Source organism: Scardinius erythrophthalmus (genome assembly GCF_964197995.2).
Source record: "Scardinius erythrophthalmus genome assembly, chromosome: 23".
NCBI classification, from domain to species: domain Eukaryota; kingdom Metazoa; phylum Chordata; class Actinopteri; order Cypriniformes; family Leuciscidae; genus Scardinius; species Scardinius erythrophthalmus.
Genome location: NC_138243.1, coordinates 25794823 through 25807474, shown reverse-complemented (window position 1 = coordinate 25807474; position 12652 = coordinate 25794823). Strand labels below are relative to the sequence as shown.

The 12652-nt window shown below is 36.6% G+C and overlaps 1 protein-coding gene across 1 annotated transcript; it reads left to right on the top strand.

Annotated features, from left to right (window-relative positions):
• Nucleotides 1-1001: 1001 nt before the first annotated feature.
• Nucleotides 1002-12417, top strand: gpat4 (glycerol-3-phosphate acyltransferase 4). The gene is made up of 13 exons (XM_081355072.1): nt 1002-1230; nt 2767-3310; nt 6557-6626; nt 6714-6996; nt 7515-7589; nt 10077-10166; nt 10314-10407; nt 10539-10654; nt 10748-10803; nt 10891-10976; nt 11062-11190; nt 11548-11627; nt 11748-12417. Exons 2-13 carry the CDS (start codon nt 3143-3145, stop codon nt 11854-11856), a joined length of 1356 nt encoding a protein of 451 aa, XP_081211198.1. The 5' UTR covers nt 1002-1230; nt 2767-3142; the 3' UTR covers nt 11857-12417.
• Nucleotides 12418-12652: the final 235 nt, after the last annotated feature.

The window sequence follows — 12652 nt, the reverse complement described above, 5'->3', positions numbered from 1 at the left end:
CATTTTTGTTGTTATAATATATTTTATTTCAGATTCAATCAACTACTGTTACCTGCATGACCCATAGAGTTCCAGCTCCAGCATCTGGCCAGAGATGGTTCTGCAGTATGATGGTATCCAACATTTCATTTATGAATGTCAATTTCACAATCACAATGCTCTCTGTAATAGGAATGAAACAACCCATTTTTAGAAGGTCAGACTGGAACATAAGAAGCACTCAGATTTTACCGTATAAACATGAATAAAATTTTCACACTTTTACTAGTATTAATTCATTTATCTACGGTCTACCAACAGTGGGGAATTCATGAACATTTCCACCGCATTATTTCCATAACATCACATGCACTCTGATAACATTCTGTGGTGAAACTTACATTTTAAACATTTCTATAACAAAATGTCCAACTTATTTGTTTAAGGCTATTCAAATTTGGCTTTTTTTATGCATTCTAAATACATCCGATTAAATAAGATTTTCACACTTATTGCACATTTGACAAATTATAGTGACGCACAGATATTTACCTTTTTTATTTTTCTTTCTTTATCACAGATGTCTCATTTCATATCAGGAATGCTCTTTACAGACACTGTTGTCTAATGTTTACTGGGGCTAAATTGTTAGTTTCGGTGGAAATGACAAATTTCATTTAAAAAAATCTAAATACATACATACAAATCTAAATAAATAAATAAATATGATCGTTTTTCAATAGTTTTTGATGGATTAACGGATTGTATTTTCAGAGTGTCAAGAGTCAGTCAATCAAATCTACATAAAATGCATTTTAAATGTTTCAAATTAAAAGTATGGTAAGTTTACAAGACAATTTTAGTGTGATTTTTGTATAGCCTAACAACATGGAAAGTGGACTATTAGTTAAAAAATATATGGCCTAAATATCTGTAACAAAATATTATTAATAATGCAGACGCCGCTGGTCTAGAATCGGCTATCCCCGCAACTATTTATTCCCGAAACACGAGCGCACCATAGACTGTAAATGAACAACTGCTCGGAGATCAGTGGTAGGAGGGGTAAACATCCTCAGTCCACCGGAAGCGGAAGTTGTGGATGCTGCTGATCGAGCAACGCGCCGCTACTGATGCTCTTAAACTTGTTGCATAACAACAACAACAGCGGCGTCTCACGTTGCTAAAATGTCAAATTAGTATTTTATTGAGAGGACAAATCAGCATTTAAACGCCATCTTCAGGGAACAGGTCAGTATAAACAGCGGGTTTCATACATTTAAAGACGTTTGGGAGTTTAATTACGTGATTAAAGCTGTTGATAAGCGCTTTAGCATCCAGTCATTTACATCTGCATACAAACAATGTTTCATACAACTGCAGTTTTAACCCATTTATGGTTCATTTAAGATCTAAGTAACATTTATTTCAGATGTTAAGATGAAGATTATGCTTGAGGTGTTATAATATAGATATTTAGCTTTTAGAGTGCTGTTGAATTGTCCGTTACAATCCGTTAAATACTCGTTATAATCGTTTAACAGTGTTTATCAATACATTTCATTACTCGGAATCTAATTCTCCTTTAGATGATTAATCATGAAGGGGGAAAAGCCATTTATCATTTTATTTATTGAATAATGCTAAAAATATTTGATGTGGACAACTGTGAATGGAAGCATATGGGTGGCAATATTAAATTTGAAGTGTAATTATGCAAAATGACAACGCAGTAACTTATGTAAAATGGCAATGCATTTCTGTATTTAAATTTACATTTGCCACTTCATACACTAGTTTTCATATGTAAATTGAATACATATTTTAATGCTTTATAAGTTGCGAAATTAAAATGAGAATGTATTACAGAAATTTGATGTTTAACATGTTAAACAAGCAAAAACTGCAGCACAATTATCATTTAAATGTTATTTTTATTAATTGCATTTACACTCACAGTTGAGACACTTGCGATTGCATTTTCGTTAAATGTCCCGCAATGAATGTAGCAAAATTCAGTGTGCAAATTGAAAATACATTCTGAGCCGATCACGCCCCCGCACCCACCCACCCTGTCAATCACTGCGTGAAGTTGGCCTGGTTGGCTGGTGACGTCATCGTCTATAATTCACTGTCTAATATTTAAAAAAAAAAAAAAAAATTCCCGGCTCAAAACAGCACAAACAAACAAGACTATTTTGCGTGAATTAGGGGCGGGGCCAACTTCACGCAGTGATTGAAGGAGTGGGGGCGGGGCCAACTTCACGCAGTGATTGACAGGGTGGGAGGGCGCGGGGGCGTGATCGGCTCGGAATGTATTTTCAATTTGCACACTGAATTTTGCTACATTAATTGCGGGACATTTAACGAAAATGCAATCGCACGTGTCTTAACTGTGAGTGTAAATACAATTAAGAATTTTTTTTTAAATGATTTAAATGATCATTTTGCTACAGTTTTTGCTCGAACATGTTAAACATATCTAATAATTTCTGTAATACATTTTAATTTAGCAACTTTTAAAGCGTTAAAATATGTATTCAATTTACATATTAAAACAAGTGTATGAAATGGAAAATGTAAATTATATAATTGAATTTTCATTTTCATTTTGCACCAAACGTTGCACAAATGTAATGGAAAATGTAAATTTTAATACAGAAATGCATTGCCATTTTACATATTGCATTGTCATTTTGCATATTACATTTCAAATTGAATATTGCTACCCATATGCATCCATGATGTGGAACTCTTCAAAAACATTTTCCCCTCCTTTTTTCCTAGATATGTCAGAAATGGCAGTGGACGGTGATGTGAGACAATTTCAAATAGGTCATTGATGAAGAAATATTCATTCCAAGAGACTGTGAAAGGAGCAAAGATTGAACATTTATGCACATTTATTTATATTTCCAGCACTCCTGTCTCATTCAGGGTTTTCTTAACCCTGATGTGTCCCGCAGACATGTCTGTAGCATCGTAAGGTGTTAATTTGATGGATATGGATATGGATATAAAATGATCATTTTCCCCTAAATGCCCATGAAGGCTGTGTTTCAGCGCAGGCTTCAGAAATTGAGGCACTATAGAGGAATCCATCAGTCTGAGTTTAGGTAATCTCGTCACTTTTAAATCGTTCCTTCCCTGCGTCTTGGTCAAGATGGAGTCGTACCTCTTCCCCTTCGACAGCCTGATCTGTATGCTTCTGGGCATTTCCTTCACGGTGTGGTTCACCCTTCTGCTGGTGTTCATCATCGTACCCGCAATCCTCGGCGTGTCGTTCGGGATCCGCAGACTGTATATGAAGTCACTGATCAAGCTTTTTGAGGTGAGTGAGACCATTTACAGTGATTATCTCATGATTAAATGACTGAAGAAGAATATCAGAGGAGCTGTGGAAAGTTAAAAACCAGGTGAGATGGTCTGTTTGTGGTGTAAACGTCTCATGATATAAGTTGGAAAGTCATTCAGGGAGTCTTTTGCTCTGTTTTATTACTTAGTTCAGAAGTCAGCACTCTCTCCCTTCACTAAAGATGCCAGAGGCTAAAAATAGAACACACATTCACGTTTGACTGAATTAGTAAGTCTGGAGGGTCTGGCTGTCATTTGACTTTGCCTCAGACTTTAACCTGTGCTGTCACATATTCTTACATGCATTGTTGATCTGGCAGGAATCTGGCAGTTTGCATTGGTTTAAAGTGTTTTGAAAATGTGTGAACTTGAAACTTAAAGTGGTTTGAAAGTATCCGACTACTCGTTTTAGAAAGTGTTTTTTTTTTTAACCACATGAGAGAAATAATTAGTTTTGCTTCAGATCATCAGCATGTAGCTCTTTGATTGAATTTATGTGAAAATATAAGCCTAAAAAAACATATAATCATTAATTGTAAATCCCACATTGATTGCATTACATTACCATTCAAAAGTTTGGGGTCAGTATGATTTTTTTTTCTTTTGAAAGAAAGAAATACTTTTATGAAGCAAGAATGCATTAAATTGGCCATTTAGGTGACAATAAAGAAATGTATTTTTATTCATCAACTGAGCAAAATAAGAAATGTTAAATAATAAGGATTATTAGAATGATTTCTGAAGGATCATGTGACACTGAATACTGGACTAATGGCAATTTCAGCTTCTTCATCATAGGAATAAAATATTAAAATAGAAAGGTTATTATAATAATATTTCACAATATTACACTATTTTTTGATCAAATAAATGCAGCCTTGGTGAGTATAAGAGATTTTCACAAATATTATTTCACAAATATTAAAACAACTTTTGAAAATAGTAACTTGTGTTGAAAAAACATTTGATTCACAGGTAGGTTCTGATGCTTTTGCATCAATATGCATTCATATATGAATTAATTTAAATAATTCTGGTAACACTTTATTTGAAGGTGACGTAGTTACACGATACTACATGTACTTACTTACTCTAGTAAATTATGCATAATTACATGTAACCCTAAACCTAACCGTAAGTACATGTAGTTAATTAATATTACTCAGTACTTATGAGTTATTATAATGTTACTATGTCACCTTAAAATGAAGTGTAACTGTAATTCTTAATTGTAATACTGCACATTTTAGCAATTTAGTAGGTCACCTGTGTGTTATGTGCACACAGATTGAATTGACAAACTGTTCATAGTATGCATACCGTGTCCGTATCCTATAGAAACAGTTAGTATGTTAGTATGCTGTTATATAAATAACCTAAGTCCTATTGCATGTTTCCATTCAGAAATGGAGAAACGATGGCCTGTCCTTGATGCTTGGGTTTCTCTTTTTGGAACTGACAGCAAGTATCAAAGATATCACATATCTTTGGATAACATGAAGCAAATCATTAGGTCTAATGCACGATTTAATGCAAAAAGATTTTGCTCCCCTATACTGTAATTTGAAAAATTGAGATGCATCAAGAATCACTTAAAATCAATTAAAATCAAATCATGAGGTGCCTAAATGACCGATGTAGTCACTCGTTCAGACCGTCTCCAGACTCCCTAAGAACCTCCAGATGGCTGTTTTTCAGTGACTAACTTCCACTTACTCTTTTGTCCGGTGACCCTGAACAGGGGAACAAAATTTAGTCTGACAAGCAGCTTGACTGTTCACTCTTTCCCCATCCCGACCGTGACATCCACAACTCCCTGAGTCACAGCATCATCAGCAACCACGAGAGAGTCACTGTTTACTTTCACACAGCGAAAGGACATCTTTCCACACTCGGTGCTCAGCTGCTGTCCTTGCTTGACTAATCCACTTTTAATGATCCCTTAGGGGAAATTCAGATGCAGCAACATCAAATGTTGAGCGCACACCGCACACATGTACATGCATGTGCAGGTATACATAAACAGGGCAAAATATGTATTACGCAAGTGTCTCAAATTCAGTTTAATCAAATTTAAGGTTACAGGAAGTAAAGCCTAAGGGCCGATTCACACAGAACATGTTTTTTGCTGTTAAAAATGTGAGACCCAGGTCAGTGGAATGAATAAAACAATGGGAAAACACGTTCTGTGTGAACGGCTCCAAGGAACTTAATTTAACACATTCAGTATATAGATTTTATTAGTATTGGCAGAGTAATCTGTATCTTACCTTTCTTTAAACAGATTGTTTTTGTATCAGCAAAATCCAATATCGATCAACTTCAAATTCGTACATATTTCGATACAAGTACATAAACCAATTTCAATACAAGTTTAACTAAGTAAAATAATCTAAAATGCATGATTTATTTTTGAGATTGTATGAGTTTATGCATGCATGGACATACAATATTATTTTTTATTTGTGCAGGTCTTATGAAATATGTTAAATTTGACACAGATACTCTGTATTTAGTTCAGTGTGATGTGGAAGGTTTAAGACAAAGCGGTTCTTTTAGCCTGTTCATTTCAATCTGAACTGATTCTCTGGTTTCAAATAGGTTTTATAGATTCCAATATGAGGTTGGTAGATGCTTTGTGAATCATTTTGACTGAATCATCATAAAGAACTGGTTCCACAAAACGATTCGTTCATTGCTGACCCATTCTTTTTAAAAGTTGAACTGTCAGTGGATGGTGTGTATGGGCTCATATGAGGTTTTCAGGGGCTTTGGCTGAACTCCAGGTCTCCACAAGGACACATGGATCAGCCGTTGTGTTCTCCTCCCCGGTGGCTGTATCTCTGTGGAATTGGCGCCCCAAAGGCTGTTTATCGCTTGAATGTTGTTTGTTTCCCCATCCTCGTGACAGCTGGGTGAGTTCTTTTGGGGTCGCAGACCAGCCTGCCATTGGGGATACAAAACAAATATAACAAAAGGAAGATTAAGTGATCCAATTAAGACTCATGTCATGTAATTCCATAATGAAACGAGGCCCATGACGAGATGAAATGGTCAAATAAAATAAATTTTTCACCTTTAATTTGGACAAATACCACAGTTTGAAAAAATCACTATTTTGAGGCGTTGTTTCTGCGATACTACAATGGACACAGCAGGATACTGTTCTGAACCATTACAGTGTGCAGTTTATTTGTCTGAATAATTCTCATTCTTCTTTCAGTGGGCGACCTTAAGAATGGAGCGAGGAGCCAAAGAGAAGAATCAGCATCTCTACAAACCCTACAGCAATGGTGAAACACTAAAAAGATCATTCACATGAGTTCCCACCAACGTCATATTTTCGACATTGTCGTAACCCTGCTCTCTCCCCCCCGCAGGGATCATTGCTAAAGAACCAGCGTCCCTCGAACAGGAGATCCAGGAAATGAGGCGTGGCGGTGCAGAGCCTGAGTTTGACATGTCTGACATTTTCAATTTCTGCCGGCGAGGCGTGGAGAGCATCGTCGATGACGAGGTGACCAAGCGCTTCACAGCGGAGGAGCTGGAGTCCTGGAACCTGCTGACCCGCAGCAACTACAACTTCCACCACATCAGCACCAGGCTCACGGCGCTCTGGGGGGTGGGCGTGCTCATCCGATATGGGTTTCTTCTGCCACTCAGGTGAGAGGGAGATCGATGGATACTGCATGAATGCTTTGTGGACGGATATGGTTGATAATCGCCAGAGTAGTGGTTTTCAAATGGGACTATTCAATCAATCAGACGTGATGAACTGGCTCTGAAAAGATTTTTTGTTTCGGTTCCAGCCTTCAGAAATATTAGCAAACTGATGGAGCCTAAGTGAGAAATAGTCGAAGTTCTGTGTGGCACAATTCCAAACCTTAAAAACAGATTGGACTTTAAGGATTCACCGGTTTTAAACTGTCAGCACTTTTAAGGCATCAGCAGTTTTAAGGCCTTACGGTGCCCAATGCTAAGTGCTCAAGGATAAACGGACACCTTGTATTTTTATTCAAACGAACTATGCCGAAAAAATGTGCAAGTCACCTGAGGCTGTTTGTAATCTCCACTAGCCCAGGACGATTACTCTAATGCAGACATAATGTTTGTGCTGTGATTATGTTAAGCTGTGTCCTTTTTAGATCTTGCTTTTAACATTTGCCGTGTTGCTCTTACAGGGTCACGCTTGCTTTTACTGGTGTCGGTCTTCTTGTGGTTCAGTCGTCAATCGTTGGCCTGTTTCCGAATGGAAGGTATGTCTCGGTACACTTCTGAAGGTCTGAGGCTGTTGAGTTGGGTTTAAATACTTGGTCACAACATCTAATCATTGTATTTGTTTTGACTACATGTAAGGGAAAATTTACAGTTGCTAAATAAATCCCAAAAATGTTACCAGGATAAGGGCAAGGGTTTATTTTGCTACTTTGGGTTTACACAGCTACTTACTAAAATTTTCTTGCCCACAAAGGCAAAAACAACGTTAACTACACTTTGTCAAAATTGAGTTATGACTGAATTTGGGTCTCTTAGACTATGATCTGTCATGTGATGCAGCAGTTTGGCTCAATTTTGCTGTGATTAAATGAAAACTGTAAAAATGTATAATATGCACTACCATTCAAAATTTTGGGATCATTAAAGCTCCAATGTGTCATTTTTTTGCCGCCAGAGGGAGATGGCCCTTACTGCAGAACACGAAATCCAGGGGGAGGAGTTGGATCCAGATCCAACTCCTCCCACTTTACATATACCTAAACCTACCCATCTCCACCCCCTGATCCCTAAACCCACCCTAAACCTACCAATCTCCACCCCTTAGATATGGATCCAACTCCGCCCCCTGGATCTTGTGTACTGCAGTGAGGTGCTACTGGCCAGAGGTCGCATTTTCAAAACAATAACAAAGACGAAGCTTGATGATGCTATGAGGGAGAGTGGAACGATGGGAGATGTCGTTTACACCATCCAGAGATGTATAGAATTCACGAATCATATAAATTATTTATCATCTAATAAATTCGTTTTTGTATTACCTGTATGTTTGATCACACTATGTTATGTCATCGTAATGAATTAGCCGCCAGGAACGTGAAATGTAATGCTATATTAGTCTGTTACTAATATGTGACTATTTGGTGGGTTAATGCTGCGCAGTTTTACACGTTTAAAACAAACGTACGAAAAATTCATTTGAACAAACCCACAGTATGTTCAAGAAATGGCTAAATATTTTTGTGTAACTCATACTCATACTTTCACTGCATAAACTTGGTCACCAGACTTGATACAAAGCGTTACTGATTCAAGTACAAACAGAGTGCAATGAAATTGCATGTGTACTATAAATAATATATATTTGCTTACCACTCTATTAAAACATATGCGAGAGTGGAGTCTCTGTGGACAGATCAAGCCCAAGTTTGTTGCGAAGCTCTCCTCATCCTGAAAATGCCACTTGTTTTTCCCAAAGCCTGCTTGCCTAAGTTGATCTGTTTACGTTTTTTGGATTTCCTGTACTCGTCAATCAATAATTGTGAATCATGATGACTGAACGACACAACAGCGGTGTGCGAGATATTGTATCATAAATATATATATATATATATATATATATGCATAGATGCCTCATTCGCAGCTTACACATAGCGGCCCACTGAAACAATTCAAGACATTGAGGAATATATGTATTGAATCTATGGTTTCTACAAGCGGAAACCGATAATATATATTTAGATATATATTATTTTAAAAATTAAGCGTCGATATTATGTCATTGATAGGCGACAATGACCAAGGACGAGCCATTATTAAAAACTGGAATTTCTCTTGATTTACAAATCCTTAGGAAATTTTGGTATAAATTTCACTGCATGAAATACCACACTGTGAAAGTGTTTTTTGAATATTTTATTACAAAAATCTTACCTTTTATAATTAATAACCTTTAAAATTACTTTTATTCATCAAAGACACTATAAGTTGATCAAAAGTGACATTCATAGTGATGCAAATAATTTACTTTTCAAATAAATGCTTTTCTGTTTAAAGAATCCTGAAAAACTTTATCACTGTTTCTACCAAAATGTTAGCAGCAAGTGTTTTCTACTGTCATAATAAAAAGAAATGTTTCTTGAGCAGCAAATCATCATATTAGAATGATTTCTGAAGGATCATGTGACTGAAGAAAATTCAGCTTTGATCACAGGAATAAATTACATTTTAAAATGTATTCAAATAGCAAACAGTTATTTTGGATTGTAAAATCCATGTATTACTGGTTTTACTGTATTTTTTCCATCATTGGAATAAATTAGCAGTTTTCTATTGTAATATATTATGAAATGTATATAATTTACTGTATTTTGAATCAAATCATCTTTCAAAAACGTATAAAAATCTTTCCGACCCCAAACATTTGAATGGTAGTGTAAAATCAATCAAAATTCAATCAAGAGCTGTATAATAATAATTTAACATATTAGAAAGTGTTTGACTTTAGTAATAAGATTTAAATTACTTATTATAGCTTGTATATTTAAGTTCAGTAATTTCACTTAAATATACAAGCTTGATAAAAATGATCATTCTAGAAGAAAATTTCAGATGGCACTTAGAGGCTTTTGCATCTGAACTCTTCATATATTGGCTAGTTGATCTAAACATTCTCAAAGACCCATTAAATCTCTTGTTCCAATGTAAAAGTGGTTTGTTTACAATATTTTCTGTGCTCTTATGTGCAGAATGAAGAATTATCTCAGCGACAAGGTTCATTTAATGTGTTACCGGATCTGCGTAAGAGCCCTCACGGCCATCATTACCTATCATGACAGGTATTGACACACAAACACTTCAATATTCCAGTATTAAACATTATTATTATTATTAGAGTTGTCATGTTGCTTGGTGACTACAGCTACACATCTGTATGCCTGTTGCATTGTTTTATTTTACTATCCACTTACTTTTTTTCCTTCAAGTGAGAATAAACCCAAAAACGGAGGAATCTGTGTGGCCAATCACACCTCGCCTATCGACGTCATCATTCTGGCCAGTGACGGATGCTACGCTATGGTAGTGTGATGTTTGTGTTTCTGACTTTGTTTCAGTATTGATATTTAATGTAATATGAGTCCTCCGGTTCTACTCGCACCGCTCTGAGCTGGCCTCATTACACTAGCAATTAATAATTGTGTGTGCATCAGGTGGGTCAGGTCCATGGTGGTCTGATGGGGGTCATTCAGAGGGCGATGGTGAAGGCCTGTCCTCACATATGGTTTGAGAGGTCTGAAGTGAAGGACCGACACCTAGTGGCCAAACGGTAACAGTGCATTTACTCACATGCATCCATTTTCTTGAGCATTTCTGTTTGACACAAATTCAAACAAATATATATTTTTTTATATATATATAGTTTAAGTGACCACGTTGCAGATAAAAGCAAACTACCAATCCTTATATTCCCAGAGGGTGAGTGTTAAAACTCCTGTTTATAAATACCCATTTCATAGTGAAGTATGTGTGGAATAAATCAACTTTTTTTTGTCTTTTCTGAAGGAACTTGTATAAACAACACTTCAGTCATGATGTTCAAGAAGGGAAGCTTTGAGATCGGCTGCACAGTTTATCCTGTGGCCATAAAGGTAAGAACAACCTCCTCTTTTATGTTATACGTTGTCTTCATTGTTATAAAGTGGCTTTAAATTCCTCTGGCTGTTGTTTTGGCAGTATGATCCTCGCTTTGGTGATGCGTTCTGGAATAGCAGCAAATTTGGGATGGTGAACTATCTGCTGCACATGATGAGCAGTTGGGCCATCGTGTGTAGCGTCTGGTACCTTCCACCGATGAGCCGAATGGTGAGTGGCGAAGCTTCAAAAGAGATGTAAAACTACCGTTCAAAAGTTTGTATTTAATACTTTTACTCAGCAAGGATGAATTCAATTGATCAAAAGTGACTAAAGACATTTATATGAATAAATATTATATTATTATTATAGACTAAAATTGAAAATAGTTGTTTTGGATTGTAATAATATTTCACAATAGTAATATTTGCACTGTATTTATGATCAAATTAATGCAGCCTTGGGGAGAATAATACTCAAAAACATTAAGAAGTCTTTCAGACCCCAAACTTTTGAATGGTATTGTATTTTCTCCAAACCTCCTTTTTGCCAGCCCTTCGTTATATTTAGGTGAGTTTATTTTTCCAGGAAGGGGAGGACGCTGTGCAGTTTGCCAACAGGGTTAAAGCAGCCATCGCTAGAAAGGGAGGACTGGCAGACTTGTTATGGTTGGTTCCTCTTTAAAAAGTGTCAGACACAAATGTAATATGAGTTGGGACTTAAAGAACACACATGGACATTTTAAAATGGAATAAAGCTTAAACTGTTTGTGCTCTGCATGCTCACAGGGATGGTGGACTGAAACGAGGGAAAGTCAAAGAAGTTTTCAAAGAGGAGCAGCAGAAGCTTTACAGCAAGGTTTTAGTGGGCAGCAGCGAAGACCGCAGTCGCTCTTGAAGAGATGCAGCTCTGCTTGACTTCACACGTGCTGCTCGGCCCTAGACTGGCCACTTCCTGAACCTGCTCGGACACAGCTGTAGGACTGGACCGATGAAGTCATTCGTGAGCCGGTGGGAAAGCTGTGTCGCCAGACCCTCGGCTCAATGCTGCGCCTCAGGAGCTTTTGCATTGTTGCACGATTGTCTCTGTTGCTTTCAATTCCTGGGCTGACTATGATTTCCGTTTGGAGTGAGAGTTACACATGGCATACTTGAGTGATTTTTTTTTATATATATATTTATTTATTTTTTCCTTCACAGTCTGTTTCAGTTTTGATTTTTTGTGCTCTGTTAATGTAATGCATGATGTCCCAGGAGAAGAAAGAGTGGAAGAGTTTGAAGTGATTTATTTAAGATTGTGTAAAAAAGTGAAGGGATGATGTGCGTAGAACTGTAATGTCGGTAGAACCATGAAGAACAATGTCTGTTAAGTGTTTAGCTGCTCAGATCTTCTCCTCATGGCAGCCTCTCTAGTGTGCTGTTTGTTCTTTTTTTAATACAGTAGTTTTTTTTAACATGGTCTTCGTTTACTTTTTCATTTATACATTCAAACAGTATTCATTCAAACGCTATAGAAAGGTTAATGTCTAACCATTCTGAAAATGTCTAACCATTATTTTTTTTCAAGCAGGTAACAAGTTTTTCATTTAAATCAAGACCAAAAGGACCTGATTTTCACCTTGCACAAAGTCAACATCTCTTAAGAATTTTCAAAACAAAAACACTAATTCCCTTTGTGGGGTCAGCCCTATGTT